The 20258-nt window shown below is 40.2% G+C and overlaps 1 protein-coding gene across 3 annotated transcripts in view; it reads left to right on the plus strand.

Moving 5' to 3' along the window:
- ZFP14 (ZFP14 zinc finger protein) overlaps positions 1–18318 on the plus strand; it is a 29491-nt gene extending 11173 nt beyond the window's left edge. The window contains exons 3-5 of one of the 3 annotated variants that reach the window (XM_047793217.1): positions 2183–2309; positions 3818–3916; positions 13884–18318. In XM_047793217.1, the coding sequence (XP_047649173.1) occupies positions 2183–2309; positions 3818–3916; positions 13884–15250 (1593 nt within the window). In that variant the 3' untranslated portion in view covers positions 15251–18318. The remainder of the gene's footprint in view (positions 1–2182; positions 2310–3817; positions 3917–13883) is intronic. The other 2 variants (XM_047793219.1, XM_047793220.1) reach the window with 2 other exon arrangements.
- Positions 18319–20258: the final 1940 nt, after the last annotated feature.

Genomic DNA, 20258 nt, shown 5'->3' on the forward strand with positions numbered 1-20258 from the left:
CCTCTACTAATTAGTGGATTTTTTTTTTTTTTGGTCTTTTTGTCTTTTTAGGGCTGCACTTGCAGCATATGGAGGTTCCCAGGCTAGGGGTCTAACTGGAACTGTAGCCGCCAGCCTATACCACAGCTACAGCAACACCAGATCTGAGCCGCGTCTGCGACCTACACCACAGCTCACAGCAACGCTGGATTCTTGACCCACTGAGTGAGACCAGGGATTGAACCTGCATCCTCACAGTACCTAGTCGGATTTGTTTCCACTGCACCACCATGGAAACTGCACTAGTCACTTTTAATACACCTCCCTTTCCCCAGTTGTGCCGATGGAAATTGTCTCTGGACATGGCACCATGTCTTCTGGGAAGTAAAATCACTCCTTATTGAAAATCACTGGTCCAGAGTGATGTCTTTACCATTTAGTGTCCTCTGACTCAGGAATAAAGGAAAGGTGTTTGGTGAGGGATGATGAATGCTAAAGGCTAAGAAAGTCTGGAGACCCTGTTGTGGCTCACCGGGTCAAGAGCCTGACATGATGTCTGTGAGGATGCGAGTTTGATCCCTGGCCTCACTCAGTGGGTTAAGGATCTGTCATTGCCACAAAATGTAGTGTAGGTCACAGATGTGGCTCGGATCTGGTGTTGCTGAGGCTGTGGTGTAGCCCAGCAGCTGCAGCTCCCATTCAGCCCCTAGCCCTGGGAGCTTGTATATGCTGCAGGTGTAGCCCTAAAAAGAAAAAAAAAAGAGGAGTTCCAGTCGTGGTGCAGTGGTTAACGAATCCGACTAGGAACCATGAGGTTGCGGGTTCCGTCCCTGCCCTTGCTCAGTGGGTTAAGGATCCGGCGTTGCCGTGAGCTATGGTGTAGGTTGCAGACGAGGCTCGGATCCCACGTTGCCGTGGCTGTGGTGTAGGCTGGCAGCTACAGCTCCGATTGGACCCCTAGCCTGGGAACCTCCATATGCCGCGGGAGCGGCCCAAGAAATGGCAAAAAGACAAAAAAAGAAAAAACTAATCCAGATGCATGTGTAATAAATAATGTAGAATGTGAGAGTTGAGGACGATTTTTGAGATTGTATTATATTCAGACATCTGAAGGGGTGGGAGACTGAATCTAATATACTCAAAATGTGGACTTCTCTTGCAAATTTTTTAAAAAATTACTAAAGAATTGCTCATAACAGGGAAAGTGCTTATTAAAAGCGATTTTTTTTTTTTTTTGTCTTTTTGCCATTTCTTGGGCCGCTCCCGCGGCATATGGAGGTTCCCGGGCTAGGGGTCGAATCGGAGCTGTAGCCGCTGGCCTACACCACAGCCACAGCAACGCGGGATCCAAGCCGTGTCTTCGACCTACACCACAGCTCACGGCAATGCCAGAACCTTGACCCACCGAGCAAGGGCAGGGATGGAACCCACAACCTCATGGTTCCTAGTCGGATTCGTTAACCACTGCGCCACGACGGGAACTCCTAAAAGCGATTTTTATGATGAGCTTGAGACTGTTTTCTTAGAGATTTTGTAGTACATTTGGGAGACATTTTTATCAGTTTTCTTTTTTCATGATCATTAAAGGGGAAAGAAGGTAGAAGACCTCATATTTCTGAAGAATTTGTGATGGAGACACAAATTGTAGGAGTCTTGTGTATACTGTTTCACTTCATCAAGATTTGGGGGGGGGTATTTTATTCCTTTCTAGATATTTGAGGGTAAAAATTTAATCTTGTTCAAAACAAGTAGCCCTCTGCTTCAGTAATACTAATTTTCATTTTTGTTTGTTTTTGATTTTGGGGGCTGCACCCACGGCATATGGAAGTTCCCAGGCTAGGGATCAAATCAGAGCTACAACTATCTGCCTACGCCACAGCCGCAGTAATGCAGGATCCAATCTGCGTCTGCGACCTACACCACAGCTCCCGGCAGCGCCGGATCCTTAACCCAGTTAGTGAGGCCAGAGATCGAACCCCCACCCTTGTGGTTCCTAGTCGGGTTCATTAACCACTGAGCCACGAAGGGAACTCCCGTAATACTAATTTTCTTACTGTCCCTTACGCACATCATAAATTTTTAGCCCTACTTTATTTGCTTGCTATGGGCTCCCTCTACAATGCAATCCCTCGTCTCTTCTCTTTAATGTTTAAAAAACATTTCATTTATTTTCACAAATAATGCATGATTTTTTCTCTTTCAGGGTTCAGTGACATTCAGGGATGTGGCCATAGACTTCTCCCAGGAAGAATGGGAATTCCTGGACGCAGCTCAGAGGGACTTATATAGGGATGTCATGTGGGAGAATTACAGCAACTTCATCTCACTAGGTAAGGCTTTTTATCCCAAGTTATACTGGCTTTCTCTTCTGTCAGTTTCAGGACTCCATTTTGGCAAACTAGGTACCATTTTTCTCTGTGTTCCAAAGGGAAGGCGTAAACTTTGTTAGGTTGGCAATGGGCCTCTCTTTTTAACACTTCATCACCCTCAGGCTCAACAGGCTCCGTCCTTCAGACTTTCTTTAGGCTCTGTTATTTCCTTGTTCCTTAAAAAATTTCCAGGGGCCTAGGTTTGAATTCTGGGTTGTTTTTGAAAGGGGCACTGTCCACGAAACCAGATTTCCCAGTGTATTTGAGCTCAGAATTGATGTAGATGCTTAACCCTCCCTTCTCATCCACTTGCAAAGAGAATACCTAGACACAAGGATTCTGCATCTCTTTAAAAAATCAGAGGACCCTGTAGAACTTATATAGTATGAGATGAATCCACGAAGTTCATTTCAAACTCAGGTAAATATGGGAGCTCCCATTGTGGCTCAGCGGACCCAACTAGGACCCATGAGGGTGTGGGTTCCATCCTTGGCTTCACTCGTTGGGTTAAAGAATGCATTGCCGTGAGCTTCGGTGTAGGTCATAGATGCGCCTCAGATCTAACATTGCTGCAGCTGTGTCATAGGCCAGCAGCTACAGCTCCAGTTCGACCCCTAGCCTGGGAACTTTGATATACTGCAGGTGCAGCCTTAAAAAAATAAGCAAAATAAATAAGTGAATAAAACTCAAGTAAGCGCATTCTGTTTCCAATAACAGACATAGTTCTACTTGCTTTATGGTTGAAAGTTAAAATCTAAGAACTTTTCATTTAACATTGAGTGAATATCCTAGTAAGGTTCTGAGCATTACACATTATTAATTAATGCTCACAACAGTTCTAGGAGAAATAGGCGGTTTTTATCCTTATTTCAGATGAGAAAACTTAGGCACAAGAGAATAATAATTTGCTGAGATAACACAAGAGCCCAGGCAGTCTGGATCCACATACTGTGTTCACAACCATTGCACAGGACTGCCTCTCAACAGAACTTCTATAAGTTTTAAATTGTTTTTTGGTTTTTTTGTCTTTCTCTCTTTTTAGGGCCGCACCCGCGGCATATGGAGGTTCCCAGGCTGGGGGTCCAATCAGAGCTGTTGCTGTCGGCCTACCACCACAGCCACAGTAACGTGGGATCCGAGCCATGTCTGCGACCTACACCATAGCTCACGGCAACGCCGGATCCTTAACCCACTGAGTGAGGCCAGGGATCAAACCTGTGTCCTCATGGATGCCAGTCAGGTTCATTAACTGCTGAGCCATGACAGGAACTCCAATAAGTTTAAATTGTTTTAAGGCCAGTTTTTAACCATCTGGTGTCTATTCCTTGTGGTCCTGTTTTGACTCCCTTGCATTCCTTTGCTCTTAGACTTTATTAAGTACTGTTTTAATCTGTAGTTTATTCTAAACTTAACCAGCTCTGAATCTAAGGGCTTCGAGGCTTATATTTCATGTCACATTATCTTTTAAGCAGGACCTTCCATTTCTAAACCAGATGTCATAACCTTATTGGATGAAGGGAAGGAGCCCTGGATGGTTGTAAGGGAAGGGACAAGACGACACCACCCTGGTGAGTGAGGGCTGAACAGGCACGGGGAGTCCTTACTGTAGGTCACAGGCAAGCAAGCCTGTTAGGGGAGAGACGTACCCTTGAGATGTTACGGACCCCTCTTCAAAAGCCCACACATGGCCTGTGGAGGCAAGGCCTGAGACTTAGGAAGCAAATTAAAATCTTTCAAGCCTGGGCCAGCAAAGGAACTTCCTTTTGGCCTTGATTATAACTCTTTGCTTCTCATCCCTGCTATTTCTCTCCCACTTCAAAATGAGAAGCTATTCTCAATAGAAGGGAAAAAAAATGATAATAAATATAAGAGCTGAAATCAACAAAATAGAAAAAGAAAAGAAGTAGAGAAAATAAAGCTTTAAAGTTGATTTCTTGAAAAGATCAACAAAGTTGGTAAACACTAGCTTTACTAATCAAGAAAAAAGGAGTTCCCGTCGTGGCGCAGTGGTTAACGAATCCGACTAGGAGCCATGAGGTTGCGGGTTCGGTCCCTGCCCTTGTTCAGTGGGTTAACGATCCAGCGTTGCCGTGAGCTGTGGTGTAGGTTGCAGACGAGGCTCGGATCCCGCGTTGCTGTGGCTCTGGCATAGGCCGGTGGCTACAGCTCTGATTCGACCCCTAGCCTGGGAACCTCCATATGCTGCGGGAGCGGCCCAAAGAAATAGCAAAAAGACAAAAAAAAAAAAAGAAAAAAGAAAAAAAAGAGGCAACATACATTACTAATACCAGGAACAGAAGGGAGGTTTTCACTTCACAGGTTATAGCCATTAAAAGAATAATAAGAGAATACCGTGAACAACTTTTTTTTTCTTTTCTTTTTTTGCTTTTTATGCCCATACCTGTGGCATATGAAAGTTCCCAGGCTAGGGGTCCAGTCGGAGCTGCAGCTGCTGGCCTACACCACAGCCACAGCAATGTGGGATCCAAACTGAGTCCGTGACCTACATCACAGCTCACAGCAATGCCAGATACTTAACCCACTGAGTGGGACCAGGGATCAAACCTGCATCCTCATGGCTACTAGTCAGGTTTGTTACCACTGAGCCCCAGTGGGAACTCCCCAAGAATACCATGAATAACTTTATGCCGATACATTTGACAACTTAAGTGAAATGGAAAAATTCCTTGAAAAGTCACTTTAACAGAACTGACACAGGGAAAAAAAAAACATGAATAAGCTTATATCTATTAAAGTAATAGAATTCATTATCAGAAGTCTTTCCACTAGGAAAATACCAGGCCCGGATGGTTTCTCTGGTGAATTCTATTTGAGGAAGTGATAATAGCACTATTACACAGATTCCTTTGGAAAAGGAAGGAGTTCTCCTTCCAACCCCTTCCAATTTTATAAGACTACCATGATTCTTATAGTATGACTTGGCAAAAAAATCCAAGGAGAAAAAAATTATAAACTTATATCCTTCATGAACATAGACATAAAATGTCTAACTAAATATCAGCAAATTAAATCCAGCAGTATATAAAAATGATGGCCAAGTAGGGTTTATCCCAGGAAATCAAGCTTGGTTTTAACATTCAAAAATTAATTAGTGTAATTTACCATATTAAAGAAATGTGAGAAATCATGTGATCATCTCCATAGATGTAAAAATAGCATATGACAAAAGTTCACAATCCATTCATGATAAAAATTCTTAGAAAACTAGAACTTGAAGAGAACTTCTTCAGCCTGATAAAGGGCATCTTCTAAAAAAATACTTCATTATAAACTTCATCATACTTGATTGAAGAAGTTGCCCCCTAAGATTGTGAGCAGGCAAGGATGCCTAGTCTTCTCAAATCTATTTAATATTGTATTGATGGTCCTAGCATTGCAAGAAGACAAGAAAAAGAAATGAGACGTACAGATCAGAAAGGAAGAAGTAAAACCATTTGGAGATGGCCAACTTGTATAATTAGAAAATCGTAGGAATCAAAACAACGGCTTCTCAAAGTGATAAGATCATAGGACACAAGGTTAAGCTACAAAAATCAATTGTGTTTTTACTTAATAAGTGTGAAAAAATTGGAAAATTAAATTAAACCAGTTAAGGAGTTCTTGCTGTGGTGCAGCAGGTTAAGGATCCAGTGTGGTCTCTGAGGCAGTGTGGGTTTGATTCCCCAGCCTGGTGCAGTGGGGTAAAGGATCTGGCACTGCCACGGTTGCAGTGCAGGTCACAGCTGTGGCTTGGATTCGGTCCCTGGCCTGGGATCTATATGCCACAGGTATGGCCAAAAAATCAATTTAAAACATTAAAGTAAATTAAATCAGTTTACCATAGTGTTAAAAAACAAAATACGGAAGAATAAATTTGACAGAAAGCCTTTATAATAAAAACCATGGAACATTGCTAAGAGAAATAAAAGACCTGGTAAATGAAGAGATACATTTTGGGGATGAGGACTCAGTATTGTAAAAATGTCAGTTGTATAGATTCAACACAATTCAAATCATAATCCTAGGAACCTTTTTTTTTTTTTTGGAATATATTAGCAAACTGAATCTAAAATTTGAATGGAAAGGCAATGCACTTAGCATATCTAAAACAATCTTGAAAAAGGAAGAGCATATCATAGAACTTAGATTACATTATTTCATGGTACTTGAAGATATAACCCGTCATGGCGAAGTGGAAACGACTAGAAACCACGAGATTGCAGGTTCAATCCCTGCCCTGCTCAGTGGGGTTGAGGATCGGGCATTGCATGAGCTCTGGTGTAGGTTACAGATGAGGCTCGAATCCCGCATTGCTGTGGCTGTGGTGTAGGCCAGCAGCAACAGTTCCAATTAGACCCCTAGCCTGGAAACCTCCATATGCTGCAGGTGTGGCCCTAAAAAGACAATAAATAAATAAATAAATAAATAGTAATAATAATAAAAAATAAAGCTACAGTAACCAAGATACTATGGAGAGTTCCCATTGTGGCTCAGTGGGTTAAGAACCCAACCTAGTTTCCATAAAGGATTCGGGTTTGATCCTTAGCCTCTCTCAGTGGGATTTGGCATTGCCGCAAGCTGCAGTGTAGGTCACAGATGCAGTTTGGATCCCACATTGCTGTGGCTGTGGTGTAGGCCATCAGCTGCAGCTCTGATTTGACCCCTAGCCCAGGAACTTCCATATGCTGCAGTGCAACCCTTAAAAAGAAAAAGGAAAAGAAAGAATCCAACTGTAGCAACTTGGGTTTGATCCCTGGCCTGGCATGGCGGATTAAGGATCAACTGTTGCCGCAGTTGTGGCTCAGATTTGATCCCTGGCCTGGGAACCTCCATATGCCACAGGTGTGGCCGTAAAAAGAAAAGGAAAAAAAAAAAAAAGAAGAAAAGATATTATGGTGTTGGCTAAAGGATCAACAAACAGAACAGAAACCCTAGATGTAGGTCTCAAATGCCCTTATAGGGTCATTTATTTGTTAAGAAATGCATCAAAACATTCCAGTGAGGAAAGCAGTGTCTTTTCAACTAATGGTGCTGGAATATCTGGAAAAAAAGTCTGGACCTCTATCTCATATGAAAATTAATTTGAGATAGATTTTAGACAGATAAAAACTAAGTATTAAAAAATAAAAAGCCATATATAAAGCTTAATGCAAAAAAATAAAAATTTAAAACTAATGTACATTGGTACATAAAAAATATAAAAACTAAATATAAAGCTCTTAGAGGAAAACACAGGAGAATGACTTGGTAGTAAATAAAGGTTTCTTGGATGGTAGCAATAATCATAAAAATTAAAAATTGACAAATTACAGTGTATCCAAATTAAAAACTTTGTCTAGAGTTCCCTGGTTACCTTGCCATTAAGGATTCTGCCCTGTCACTGCTGTGGCTCAGGTTCAATCCCTGGCTGGGGAACTTCTACATGCTGCGGGGCATGGCCAAAAAAAAAGCAAAAAACTGAAAAAGACAAAACAAAACCCAACTTAGTTTCATCAAAACATACCAATAAAAAAATGAATAGGCAAGGTCACAGACTGAGAGAAAACAGCGATAAAACAAAGGACGAAACAAAAGACAGTATCCAGTCTATGAATTATATCTCAACACTGTAATGATAAATGACCTAGTTAAAAATGGGTAAAAGCTACATCCATACCATGGAATAAGACTTAGCAACAATAAGGAATGTATTAATACATACAGCTTGGGTGAACCTCAAGGAAATTATGCTGAGTGAGATAAACCAGTCACAAAAGGTTATGTACCATATGACTCGAATTATCTAATATTAATGAAATACTAAAATGATAGAGATGGAAGATGGATTAGTGGTTGCCCAGGATTAGGAATGTAGGCAGGGGAGGGGATGGTGGCGGCTTCGAAGGATTAACACAAGGGAGTCTTGTGGTTATGATATAGTTGAATATCTGGATGGTGGTGCTGGATATGCATAGGCTGGATGTGATAAAATTGCATAGAACCATATACATGACACATCCATGAGGGCATGTATAACTGCTGAAATCTAAATAAGCTCTATGAATTATATCAAGGGCAATTTCTTGTTTTGAATTATTGTACTGTAGTTTCTAAGATGTTAACATTGAGAGAGGCTGAGCCAAGGGGGCATGAGACTCCCCTGGACATTTCTTTGCAACTTCCTGTGAGTCTACAGTTATTTCAGAATAAAAAATAAGGAGTTCCCTTCGTGGCTCAGCGGAAATGAATCCGACTAGTATCCATGAGGATGCAGGTTTGATCCCTGCCCTTGCTCAGTGGGTTAAGAATCCGGCGTTGCCGTGAGCTGTGGTGTAGGTTGCAGACGCAGCTTGGATCCTGCGTTGCTCTGGCTGTGGCGTAGGCCAGTGGCTACAGCTCCGATTCGACCCCTAGCCTGGGAACCTCCATATGCCTCAGGTGTGGCCCTACAAAAACAAACAAATAAAAATAAAAATAAATGTCCTTTTAGGGCTGATAGGTAAAAGCTTTGAATCAGGAGAGGAGCTCCTCTTTTTCTTGTTCAGTTGCTGCAGTTCATCTACATCTAAACATGTATTAGGCAGCTCATCTGCTAACCCAATACCATACACTGGGTACTTAAATGACAGAATTTTTTTTTTTTCACAATTCTGGAGTCTAGAAGTCAGAGATTAGCATTTGGGGGCGTGATAAGGGCTCTCTTCCTACAGTGTCCTCACATGGTGAAGAGAGAGAGCCTCCTATAAGGCCACCAGTCCTGTCCTGTCCTGTCTATCCACTAGTCCTGTGAATGAGGACTCCATCCTTATTCATTTAACCTTAATTACCTCCTAAAAGCACTGTCTCCAAATTAGTCACACTGAGGATTAGGGCTTAAATGTATGATCCAGGGAGTACACAATTCAATCCATAGCAGTATCTATATAGGATCCAGTTTCTCTCCAGTCTTTATTTTGATTAGTTTATATGTACATATATTTGCGTGCCTCAAATATATTCATTCATTTATTCAGCAAATCCTTGCGTACTCATTGTGAAGCCAGCACTGTGCTAGATACCAGTAGAATGATTGTGAGCAAGAGGGGTAGGTCCCAGCAGTCTTGTTGTTTACATTTTAGTAGGAGTAAAGACATTAAGTTAACAAGTAAATGAATAAATAGTATTATGTAGTGACAAGTGTTACTTAAAAACGAGGAGAACATGGGATAGAAATTGGCTGGTGTAGAAAGGGGTTTGTTGTAGGATGGTTCGGGCTTTTTGAGGAGGTGGTATTTGAGTGGAGACATGAAAAAAGAGTTCAGACTAAAGAAAGAAACAAGAACATGGAAGTTCTCATTGTGGTTCAGTGGGTTACAAACTCGACTAGTATCCATGAGGATGCGGGTTTGAACCTTGGCTTCACTCAGCGAGTTAAGGATCTGGTGTTGCCGTGAGCTGTGGTGTAGGCTGCATATGTGGCTCAGGTCTCCTGTTGCTGTGGCTGTGGTGTAGGCCAGGAGCTGTAGCTCTGATTGGACCCCTGGCCTGGGAACTTCATATGCCACAGGTGTGGCCCAAAAAGCAAAAAAAGAAAAGTTTTGTTTGACAGCTTTCCCTTTTTTTTTCTTACTATCTTATTAGCAAGTGGTTAATATATCTCACTGAATTCTGTTTCATACAACCTGAGTTTTTCATTTGCATTAATTTCATTCTTTTTCTGTTACCTAATTAATGAAATTCCTCGTTCAATTTCTTTACTCCTTCTGGGTTCCTCAGTTTATTTTGTTGTTCTTTTTCTGACTTTTGAATGAGATGCTCATATTTTTTCCTTTCATTTCTGTTGCTCTGAGTAGCTAAATGTGTTGATAACTTTTCTTCCAAGATCTGTCACTGTATTTCATAGATTCTTGATAATGTAGTGTTTTCAGTATTCTAGAAATTCTTCAATTTTCTTCATTTAGTAAAGAGTTTAAAACTTTGAAATGGGGACTTCTCGTCGTGGTGCAGTGGTTAATGAATCCGACTAGGAACCATGAGGTTGTAGGTTCGATCCCTGTCCTTGCTCAGTGGGTTAAGGATCTAGCGTTGCTGTGAGCTGTGGTGTAGGTTGCAGATGCGGCTCGGATCCCGCGTTGCTATGGCTGTGGCGTAGGCTGGCAGCTACAGCTCCGATTAGACCCTTAGCCTGGGAACCTCCATATGCTGCTGGTGTGGCCCTAAAAGGACAAAAAGACAAAAAAAAATTTTTTTTTTGAAATGAAGATGTCTCTTGGTTTTATGATTTTATTATTTTTCATTTTGTTTCGTAGTGATCAGGCTATGGTTTGAGTCGTTTTGACAGTTTTATATATTTATACTGTAGGCACAGAAAAATACTTTTCTATCTCTCCTATCCCATGTCCTTCCCTCTCTTTGCTTACTTCATTCACATTTAGATTTTCTTCACGCACCTTCCCGTCTAATCACTGGTTTTGAGCCCACATCCAACATAGCCTTTGTTTTTACTCTAGCACTCAGGCGATACCAAGCCCGTTCCATAGCTGTCAATATCTACCTGATCTGTTTTTTTTTTTTTTTTTTCTTTTTTAGGGCCACACCTGCAGCATATGGAAGTTCCCAGGCTAGGGGTCCAATGAGAGTTGCAGCCACCAGTCAATGCCACAGCCACAGCCACAGCAACACCAGATCCAAGCCACATCTGCAAGCTACATTGCAGCCTGCAGCAACACCGGATCCATAACACATTAATCAAGGTCAGGGATTGAACCCGCATCCTCGTGGATACTAGTCAGATTTTTAACCCTTTAAGACACAGCAGAAACTCCTGCCCTTTTTGGTCAGGATTTCATAAGCCTGTTGGCATGATTGAAAAATATTTGAGATCGTTTTATGGGACAAATGAAAGTTGCTTTGGCTATGTGGGGTTGGAGAGGAGCGCCTAGGGAAGATATGGGAGTGGGGGCAAATGTTTGAGTAAATGTAGCATTGATGTAGGAATGGTATAAAATCTGGTGGAGATAAAACATTGTGGGGCAATATAAATAATTAGAGATGTACATATTTTACATACATAATTACATAATTATGGAAATTAAATGAGTAACATCTATTGTGTATTTGACATTTGTTATTCAACAGTAAGTGAATTTAGGAGCTCCCGCTGTGGTGCAGCAGGACCAGCGTCTTGGGAGCTCCTGGGACACAGGTTTGATCCCTGGCCCTGTACAGTGGGTTAGGGATCTGGCATTGCTGCAGCTGTGGCTTCGGTCATGACCGTGGCTCCAATCTGATCCCTGGCCCAGGAGCTCCACATGCTTCGGGGTGGCCAAAAATAAAAAAATAGTAAGCCGTCTTAGAATTGTTTCTGCCACTGGGAAATGTAGGGGTAAGAAACTAATAGAATAACAAGTGAGAAAAATCAATAAATACATTATTCCAAAATTGGGAGAAGTGTTATAAAGAAAAGCAGCGGGTTGCTGGGATAGAGCATAAAGTGCATAGACCCAAGTAGAATCAGCAGTATCTTTTCTGAAGAAGTCATTTTTGATTTGAGACCTGAGGATAAAGAGAAGCCAAGCTGCAAAGTCAGAGGGTTTCTCAAAGGAGCAACCTGTGAGTGGTCTTATTTAATGGCAAAAGCTATAGTGCATTTTGTGAGCTGAGAAGAGACATTTATGGCATGAACAGAGAGAGTAAATGGGAGTAGAGTTGATAAACAGAAGCCTTATCATCCATGCTCACATATTTATGTTTCATTCAAATTGTAAAGAGGAAGCACTGAAAATATTTAAGTAGACTCAATCATTGATCAGCAACAGGGTTATTATTATTAATTTTTGGAGGGTCTTTTTAGAGCTGCACTGGTAGCATATGGAAGTTCCCAGACTAGGGGTTGAATTGGAGCTGTAGCCACTGGCCTACAGCACAGCCACAGCAATGCCAGATCCAAGCCACATCTGCGACTTCTACTGCAGTTCATGGCAACACCAGAGCTGTTGAGACCAGGGATTGAGCCTGCATCCTCATGGATACTAGTCGGGTTCTTAAGCCACTGGGCCACAAAGGGAACTCCGCAACAGGATTATTCATTGTCAAATATAAATAAGAACAAAACCACAGCCGGCCTAGAACTAGTCTTGAGGATTTTGTTCGAGCCAGTGAAACATATCACTGTATAGTTGTAACAAACCTTCAGTGATTCTTATCCACGCTTAAATCAGGCCTCCACTAATTTAACTCGTTTCCCTGATCACCAGACTCACTTCCATTCTTGGTCTCTCTTTATTCTGTTTCCTTTTTTTGAAATGTATGAGAACACAATAGGTCCCATAATACAGTTAATAATCCAGAGTAAAAATTAGCTTAATAATGATACGAAATAGAGAATGTTACCAGTATCATTTGGAACTTAGTTATTTTATAGGTAATTTTCATGGTCAAATGATGCCAGAATAATAGAAACAGATTTATGACATTAAGCAGGAAAGTCAAAAGCCTTCAATATGATAGTTTATTTTTGAGAGCTCTTAGGCCTCCATTTTAAGAAAATTAATAATAAATGCCTGCATCCAGGGCTCCCTCCCCAAACACGGATACCATCAACCCTGCATGTCTTCTAGCTGATGATATGTTAACTTCACCCTATTCCCACCATAATGGTAGCCTCACTGGCTCAGGGCTTTATTTTCCTGTACAATGTCTCAGCACCTGAAATCCAGCATTTCCACTTTATTCTTTGTGCATGTTAATATCCAAGATGCAAAATCAACTATAATAAAAAACATTTTAAAAAAAATCCAAGAGTCAGGAGTTCCTGTTGTGGCGCAGTGGTTAACGAACCTTACTAGGAACCATGAGGTTGCGGGTTCGATCCCTGGCCTCACTCAGTGGGTTAAGGATCTGGCATTGCCGTGAGCTGTGGTGTGGGTCGCAGACGTGGCTCGGATCCTGAGTTGTTGTGGCTCTGGGTAGGCTGGCGGCTATAGCTCTGATTAGACCTCTAGCCTGGGAACCTCCATATGCCATGAGTGCAGCCCTAGAAAAGACAAAAAAAAAAGATAAAAAATAAATAAATTAAATAAATAAATGTTAAAAAAATCCGAGATTCAGCCTTCAGCTATGCTGTTCTGTTTTTTGGGTTATCTCTTGAGGTATCAATTATTATATTTGTTAGTGCTCTACCAATAAAGTTGCGTAGATTTGAGTGGATTTCTCCAGTCCTATTTTTCCTATAATCTCTTAATTTTTTGGTGTGTAATTGTGCAGAAGATAGGGGTTTTTTTTGGTTTGTTTGGCTGCACTTACAACATGTGGAAGTTCCAGGGCTAGGGCTCTAACCCCTGCCACAGCAGTGACCCAAGCTGCTGTAGTGAAAACACAAGATCCTTAACTCACTGTACCACAAGGAAACGCCAAGATAGGGTTTTTTAAGGTACATATATGTATCATTGTAACAGAAACGCCTATCTTCTAAAGAAGTCTAATCCATTCACTGGTAGACTTTTTATTTCTGTATAGAAGGTTTCTTTCTTTGGGATCAAGAAAACAGTATATGTTTGCTTTCTTGTTATCTTTCAGATTTGGAGTCTAGATACAGGACCAATACTTTATCTCCAGAAAAGGACATTTATGAAATATATTCATTCCAGTGGGAGATAATGGAAAGAATTAAAAGCTATAGCCTCCAGGACTCTATTTTTAGAAATGATTGGGAATGCAAAAGCAAGATTGAGGAGCAAAAGGATCCACAAGAGGAATATTTTGGGCAAGTGAAAATTACGTCTGAAAAAGTGACCAGTTACAAAAGGCTTAATCTTCTTGCCGAATATCAGAGAATTCGTAATGGAGAAAAGTTATATGAATGTAAGGAATGTAGGAAGACTTTTATTCGTCGCTCAACACTTAGTCAGCACCTGAGAATTCACACTGGTGAGAAACCTTATAAATGTAAGGAATGTGGGCAGGCCTTTAGACAACGTGCACACCTTATTAGACATCACAAACTTCATACTGGTGAGAAGCCCTATGAATGTAAGGAATGTGGAAAGGCTTTTACAGTGCTCCAAGAACTTACTCAACATCAGAGACTTCATACTGGTGAAAAGCCCTATGAATGTAAGGAATGTGGAAAGGCCTTTAGAGTACATCAACAACTTGCTCGACATCAGAGAATTCATACTGGTGAGAAGCCCTATGAATGTAAAGCCTGTGGGAAGACCTTTAGGCAGTGTACACACCTTACTCGACATCAAAGACTTCATACTTCTGAGAAACTCTATGAATGTAAAGAATGTGGGAAAGCCTTCGTCTGTGGTCCAGACCTTAGAATCCACCAGAAAATTCATTTTGGTGAGAAACCCTATGAGTGCAAGGAATGTGGAAAGGCTTTTAGAATATGCCAACAGCTTACGGTCCATCAGAGTATTCATACTGGTGAGAAACCCTATGAATGCAAGGAATGCGGGAAGACTTTTAGATTAAGGCAACAGCTGGTTCGACATCAGAGAATTCATACTCGTGAGAAGCCCTATGAATGTATGGAGTGTTGGAAGACCTTTAGTAGTTACTCACAACTTATTTCCCATCAGAGCATTCATATTGGTGAGAGACCTTATGAGTGTGAAGAATGTGGGAAGGCCTTTAGACTGCTGTCACAACTTACTCAACACCAGAGTATTCATACTGGTGAGAAACCTTATGAGTGTAAGGAATGTAGAAAACCTTTTAGACTGCTCTCACAACTTACTCAGCATCAGAGTATTCATACTGGTGAGAAACCTTATGAATGTAAGGAATGTGGTAAGGCTTTTAGACTTTATTCTTTTCTTACTCAACACCAGAGAATTCATACTGGTGAGAAACCCTATAAATGTAAGGAATGTAAGAAGGCCTTTAGACAACATTCACACCTTACTCAGCATCAGAAAATTCACAATGGAATTTAATACAAGAAGGCTTTCAAATGTACATTATGTTAACAGAATATCAGAAAATTTGTTTTTGAGAAAATTTGTTTCATGCTCACAACTTAGCATAAAAAATTCTGTTTCAGAAAAAAATGGTTGCTTCAAAATTTTCCACCACCATTCAAACATTATCTTCAGCAAATTTATATGAAAATATAATATAAAGAATGCAGAAAAATGTTTAGCCTTACATGTCATTGTTGCCATTTCACTACTTTACTACCAGTGTGTTATTGGACAAAGTAATTAAATTTCTGTGCCTCATTTTGCTGACTTGTAAGCTGATGATAGTAGTACCCATGTGTAGTAGTTATTTATTGCTGTGTAATAAGTTACCACAAACTTAGTAGCTTAAAATAATATACATAATTTATTATCTCAATTTCTATGGGTCAGGAGAAATTGAGAATTTATTATCTCAAATTGTATGGGTCAGACACAACTTAGTTGTGTCCTCTGCTTCAGAGTCTCTCACAAGGCTAAAATCAAGGTTTCAGCCAGGGCTAAGTCACATCTGAAGGCTCAACTGGGGAAGGGAGCTGCTTCCAACTGCACGTGGTTGTTGGCTGAATTAATTTCCTTGAGGGCTGTTGCACTGAGGTCCTCAGTTTCTAGCTGGCTGTTGGCTGAGGGCTGACTTCAGTTCCTTGCTACAGTGGGGGCCTCTTCAACACAACTGCTTACTTCATCAAAGTGTGCAAGCCAAGAAAGCAATAGAGTCTGCTAGCATCATAGTAGTTTTCATCTTGCATAATCTAATCACTGAGGTGACATTTCATCACCTTTGCTACCTTCCATTGGTTAGAAGCAAGGAACTAGGCTGCTCTACTCTCAAAGGAACAGGCTTACACAAGAGTATGAATACCAGGAGGCTGGGACCATTGGGGCCAATTCAGTCAGCCTGCTGTGTTTTGTAATAGAATTGTTGTGAGAATTGAGTAGTTAGTACTTGGAAAAATGCCACAAAGCATGTTTTCTGTACATAGTACCTATAGTGTTATTAACATCATTAGTATTAGTGACTTCACATGAAAGGAATACCCTTTAGAAGTAATAAGTGTAGAAATGCCTCCTGTCACTGTTCAGCACTGATTAAAGTTAAGATAATTTATTCTGGATAAAGCCTAGGAGGTTATATTGAATATGAGAAGTTTTTCATCACTTGACCTGCATCAGAAGTTTCATGCTGAAAAGAAACTATGAATTTCATGAGTATGAGGTTGTTAAGAGTACAGATGTTGAAGAATCAAAGAGAAATATGAAATTATTTCCCCGTAATTCCAAAGAATAAATGTTTTACAATCCCTATTGTCTGACTACCATTCAAAATTAATTAGAAACAATCAAAAAGATGGCAAAAAGGAAACTAACCGCTTGGGAATTGAAGTGCATGTGTTTGTGTGTGTATGTAATACTCTTGTATAAAAAAAAGAAAACATTCCATTGCAGTCAGTATACTTTTTGATGCTTAAATTGCCCCATCTTCAACCAGTGGGAGTTGAATCTTTCAACACGACCTCGATGAAGTTTGATAGTTTACTTGGTTATGGCTACACAGTTTGATCAGTTATGGAAGATGCTTGGGCACCAACTCATCATTCTGAAAACCAGTAAATAGGAAAATAAGCATTTCCTTTGCTTTTCCCATGTGAAGCAAGTTTCAGAGTCACCCAAAGCTCATCAAATGCAAACAGACAAAAAAATTTTTTAAATCTCACCAGTAAATAGAGAAAATTGATGAGATTAGAAAAATCATTATTTTCTAGTTCCTGGAATAATGGGTCCAGAAAATGACCTTCAATGGATTTTAAAGCTACTTGGTGAAAACTTTATATTGGATTTATTAAACTGACCCCCTCTGAGCCCTTTGATCAGTTTTAACCTCTGTAAAAGTGAACTATCAGATAAAATGCACCTCCTAATACAATGGAATAGGAAATAAACACCACCACCTATGAAGTCTTACTGCCAAAATAATGAACTGAAGGAATCAAACCTTCAAATTGAAAACATTTCAAAGCCATGAATTTGGGGAATAGATGGACAAAGTAAATGGCACCACAAGGAATCAGCCAAGGCGATCCAGAATTGTGAAAGTCTATAAAACAAACGACCTTATTGCCTCAGCTAATGAGTGGCATGAAAAAGAAAAAGGCACTCAACATATTAAGAGACTTAAAGAGACATATCAACTAAATTGGATATGTGGGCATCACCTGGATCCAGATTGAACAAAATGTAAAAAAGACCTTTTGGAGACTGGGTGAAATGTGGATATGCACTGAGTAGTAAATGATTTTTAGAAATAATTAGTTTTGTTAGGGATAACAATATTGATTTGGTTATTAAAAAATAAAAGATGTGTGTGTTAAGATATATATATATATATGAAATAAGATAGCCAGATTTGCATTAAAATACTCCAGCAAAAGAAAAAGAATTGGCAAAGAGAGCTAGAAAGTAGATTACCAAAATGTTGGTAATTGCTGAAGTGGTATGGTTGTTTATGGGGGTTCATTGTTTAATATTTCTACTTTTTTATGTGTTTGGAAGTTCAGTAATAAAATATTTAAAATCGGAACTGAAACAATACACTACTTAAGTGATTGTTAATGAGATGCCTGCATATCTAAACTTACCAGATGTCACCAAAGTTCTATTCAGTGAGAAATTTATGCCCCTGAGTGCAATAAGGAAACTTCATTTGTGGGCCCAGTCTTTATCCTTTTCACTTATTATAGCAATCTGTCCCAGGCCTGTCACATAGATAAATATGTTAAAGGAATAAACAAGCATTTTGTCAAGAAACTAGAAACAAAACCAGCACAAGAGAAGCAAAGTACAGTTAAAAGTTGAAATTAAGAGATTAGACACTAGTAGACTTAATCTAGTGTTAATAACTATATCATCTTGGCAGGTCTAATTGAAAATGAAACAATATATTTAGAGCATGAACAGTGTTAAAAGTAATATAACTACAGATTATCAATAGATTTTTCTTTTCATTATAAGGTAACACTATTTTTATGGGTTTATGTTTTTTTGATTTGTTTGTTTTTGCTTTTTAGGGCTGCACCCACAGCATATGGAGGTTCCCAGGCTAGGAGGTCTAATCGAAGCTATGGCTGCCAGCCTACACCAGAGCCACAGCAACACAGGATCCGAGCTGCGTCTGACCTACACCACAGATCACAGCAATGCCAGATCCCCAACCCACTGAGCAAGGCCAGGGATCAAACCCACAACCTCATGGTTCCTAGTCAGATTTGTTTTTGCTGCGCCATGATGGGAAACTCCCTATTTGTGTGTATTGTATGTATTACAATACATGTAAAGGGATTACATTTTCTTGTCTTAAAAATATGTTATCACGGCTTGCTCTAGAACCCAAGCAGACCAACCAACAAATGTGTGTGAATGGAGTTCCTGTTTAAGGAAAAAATCTGGTAACTTGAACAGGTAAGAGCCTTCCAAAATAGATCATTCTTTTTTTTTTTTTGTCTTTTTGCTATTTCTTTAGGCTGCTTCCGCGGCATATGGAGGTTCCCAGGCTAGGGGTCGAATCGGAGCTGTAGCCCCCGGCCTACGCCAGAGCCACAGCAACGCAGGATCCGAGCCACGTCTGCAACCTACACCACAGCTCACGGCAACGCCGGATCATTAACCCACTGAGCAAGGGCAGGGACCGAACCTGCAACCTCAGGGTTCCTAGTCGGATTCGTTAACCACTGCGCCACGACGGGAACTCCAATAGATCATTCTTAACAAGATTTTGCCCATTAATTTTGCACAGCTGAAATAATCCTGATACAAAACTAGAAGGTAGCTCCTAAAGAGCAAAATTAGACCAGCTTCGTTTAAAAAGATTCCATGCGTCATAATTCTAGATAGTTGTATTTAGAATTTATTACAAAATCAGTCTTCGCTAATGTGTCAGTGTTTTGCCTTTCCCAAGTACCAGCTATCTCCGGAAGATCTGTGTTTAACATAGCATAAGGCTTTAACCCAACCTTCTCCACAAGTTTGTTACGGGGAAGTGGGGGGGAGATTTCTTAGGGGAGAAGTGCAAGTGAAACAAGGATTAAAATAGCTACTTTTGCAGGAAATCCAATACACATTGTCAGCTTGTCAAAAAATGGATTAAAGAAATTTTAATTTCATACAGTGTATCTCTAATGTACTTCATTTTGCATTCCTCACTCCAAATGTCTCTTAACACCTTTAGAATGTGAACCACTTTGATAGATGCTACCACAACCGCAAGGAATGTCTTCAAGGATGTCATTTCAGACATCATGGTGAGTGGTTTTTTTGGGAAGGGGTGCAGAAGGGAACTTTTCTTTGCAGCTCATATCATACTCTGGAAGCAGATTCCTGCTTGAATGGAGGGCTAGTGCTTTTCTATAGAATGGAAAAGGTTCCAGCCTGGTTCTTGATAATGTGTATATTGAACACGCTTAAATATTCTATTAAATAGTGATTAGGACATAAGTAAATTTTCATTCTAATAAAGATGCTATGTTGAATACCATTTTGTGCATTTTCTTCTTTGAAGAAGAGTCAAGACTCAAAGGTGCATATCTAGAAGTGCTGTCTTTCACACTTTGCCAGATTGTTGTTCCAACATTGCACTAATTTGGAATCCCTTCAGTTATTGAGTAAGAGTGTATTTCCTTGACTACAAGCAAATTAGGCATTTTTTTTCATATGTGTTTATTGGTCAGTGGTGTTTCCCTTAAAGTGCTTTTTCATGCATTTTTCTCTTATTTATTTTTGGGTTATCTCATTGATCTTTCAGAATTTTTTTTTTTTCCTTTTGTACCCACAGCATGTGGAATTTCTCCAGTCAGGGATCAAACCTGCACCACAGCAGCCACCTGAGCCATAGCAGTGACAATGCCAGATCCTTAACCCACTGCGTCATAAGAGAACTGTCTTTCAGGATTTGTGTGTGTGTGTGTGTATCCCCCCACCCATGGCAATTGGA

This window comes from Phacochoerus africanus, chromosome 8, assembly GCF_016906955.1.
Source record: "Phacochoerus africanus isolate WHEZ1 chromosome 8, ROS_Pafr_v1, whole genome shotgun sequence".
NCBI lineage: Eukaryota > Metazoa > Chordata > Mammalia > Artiodactyla > Suidae > Phacochoerus > Phacochoerus africanus.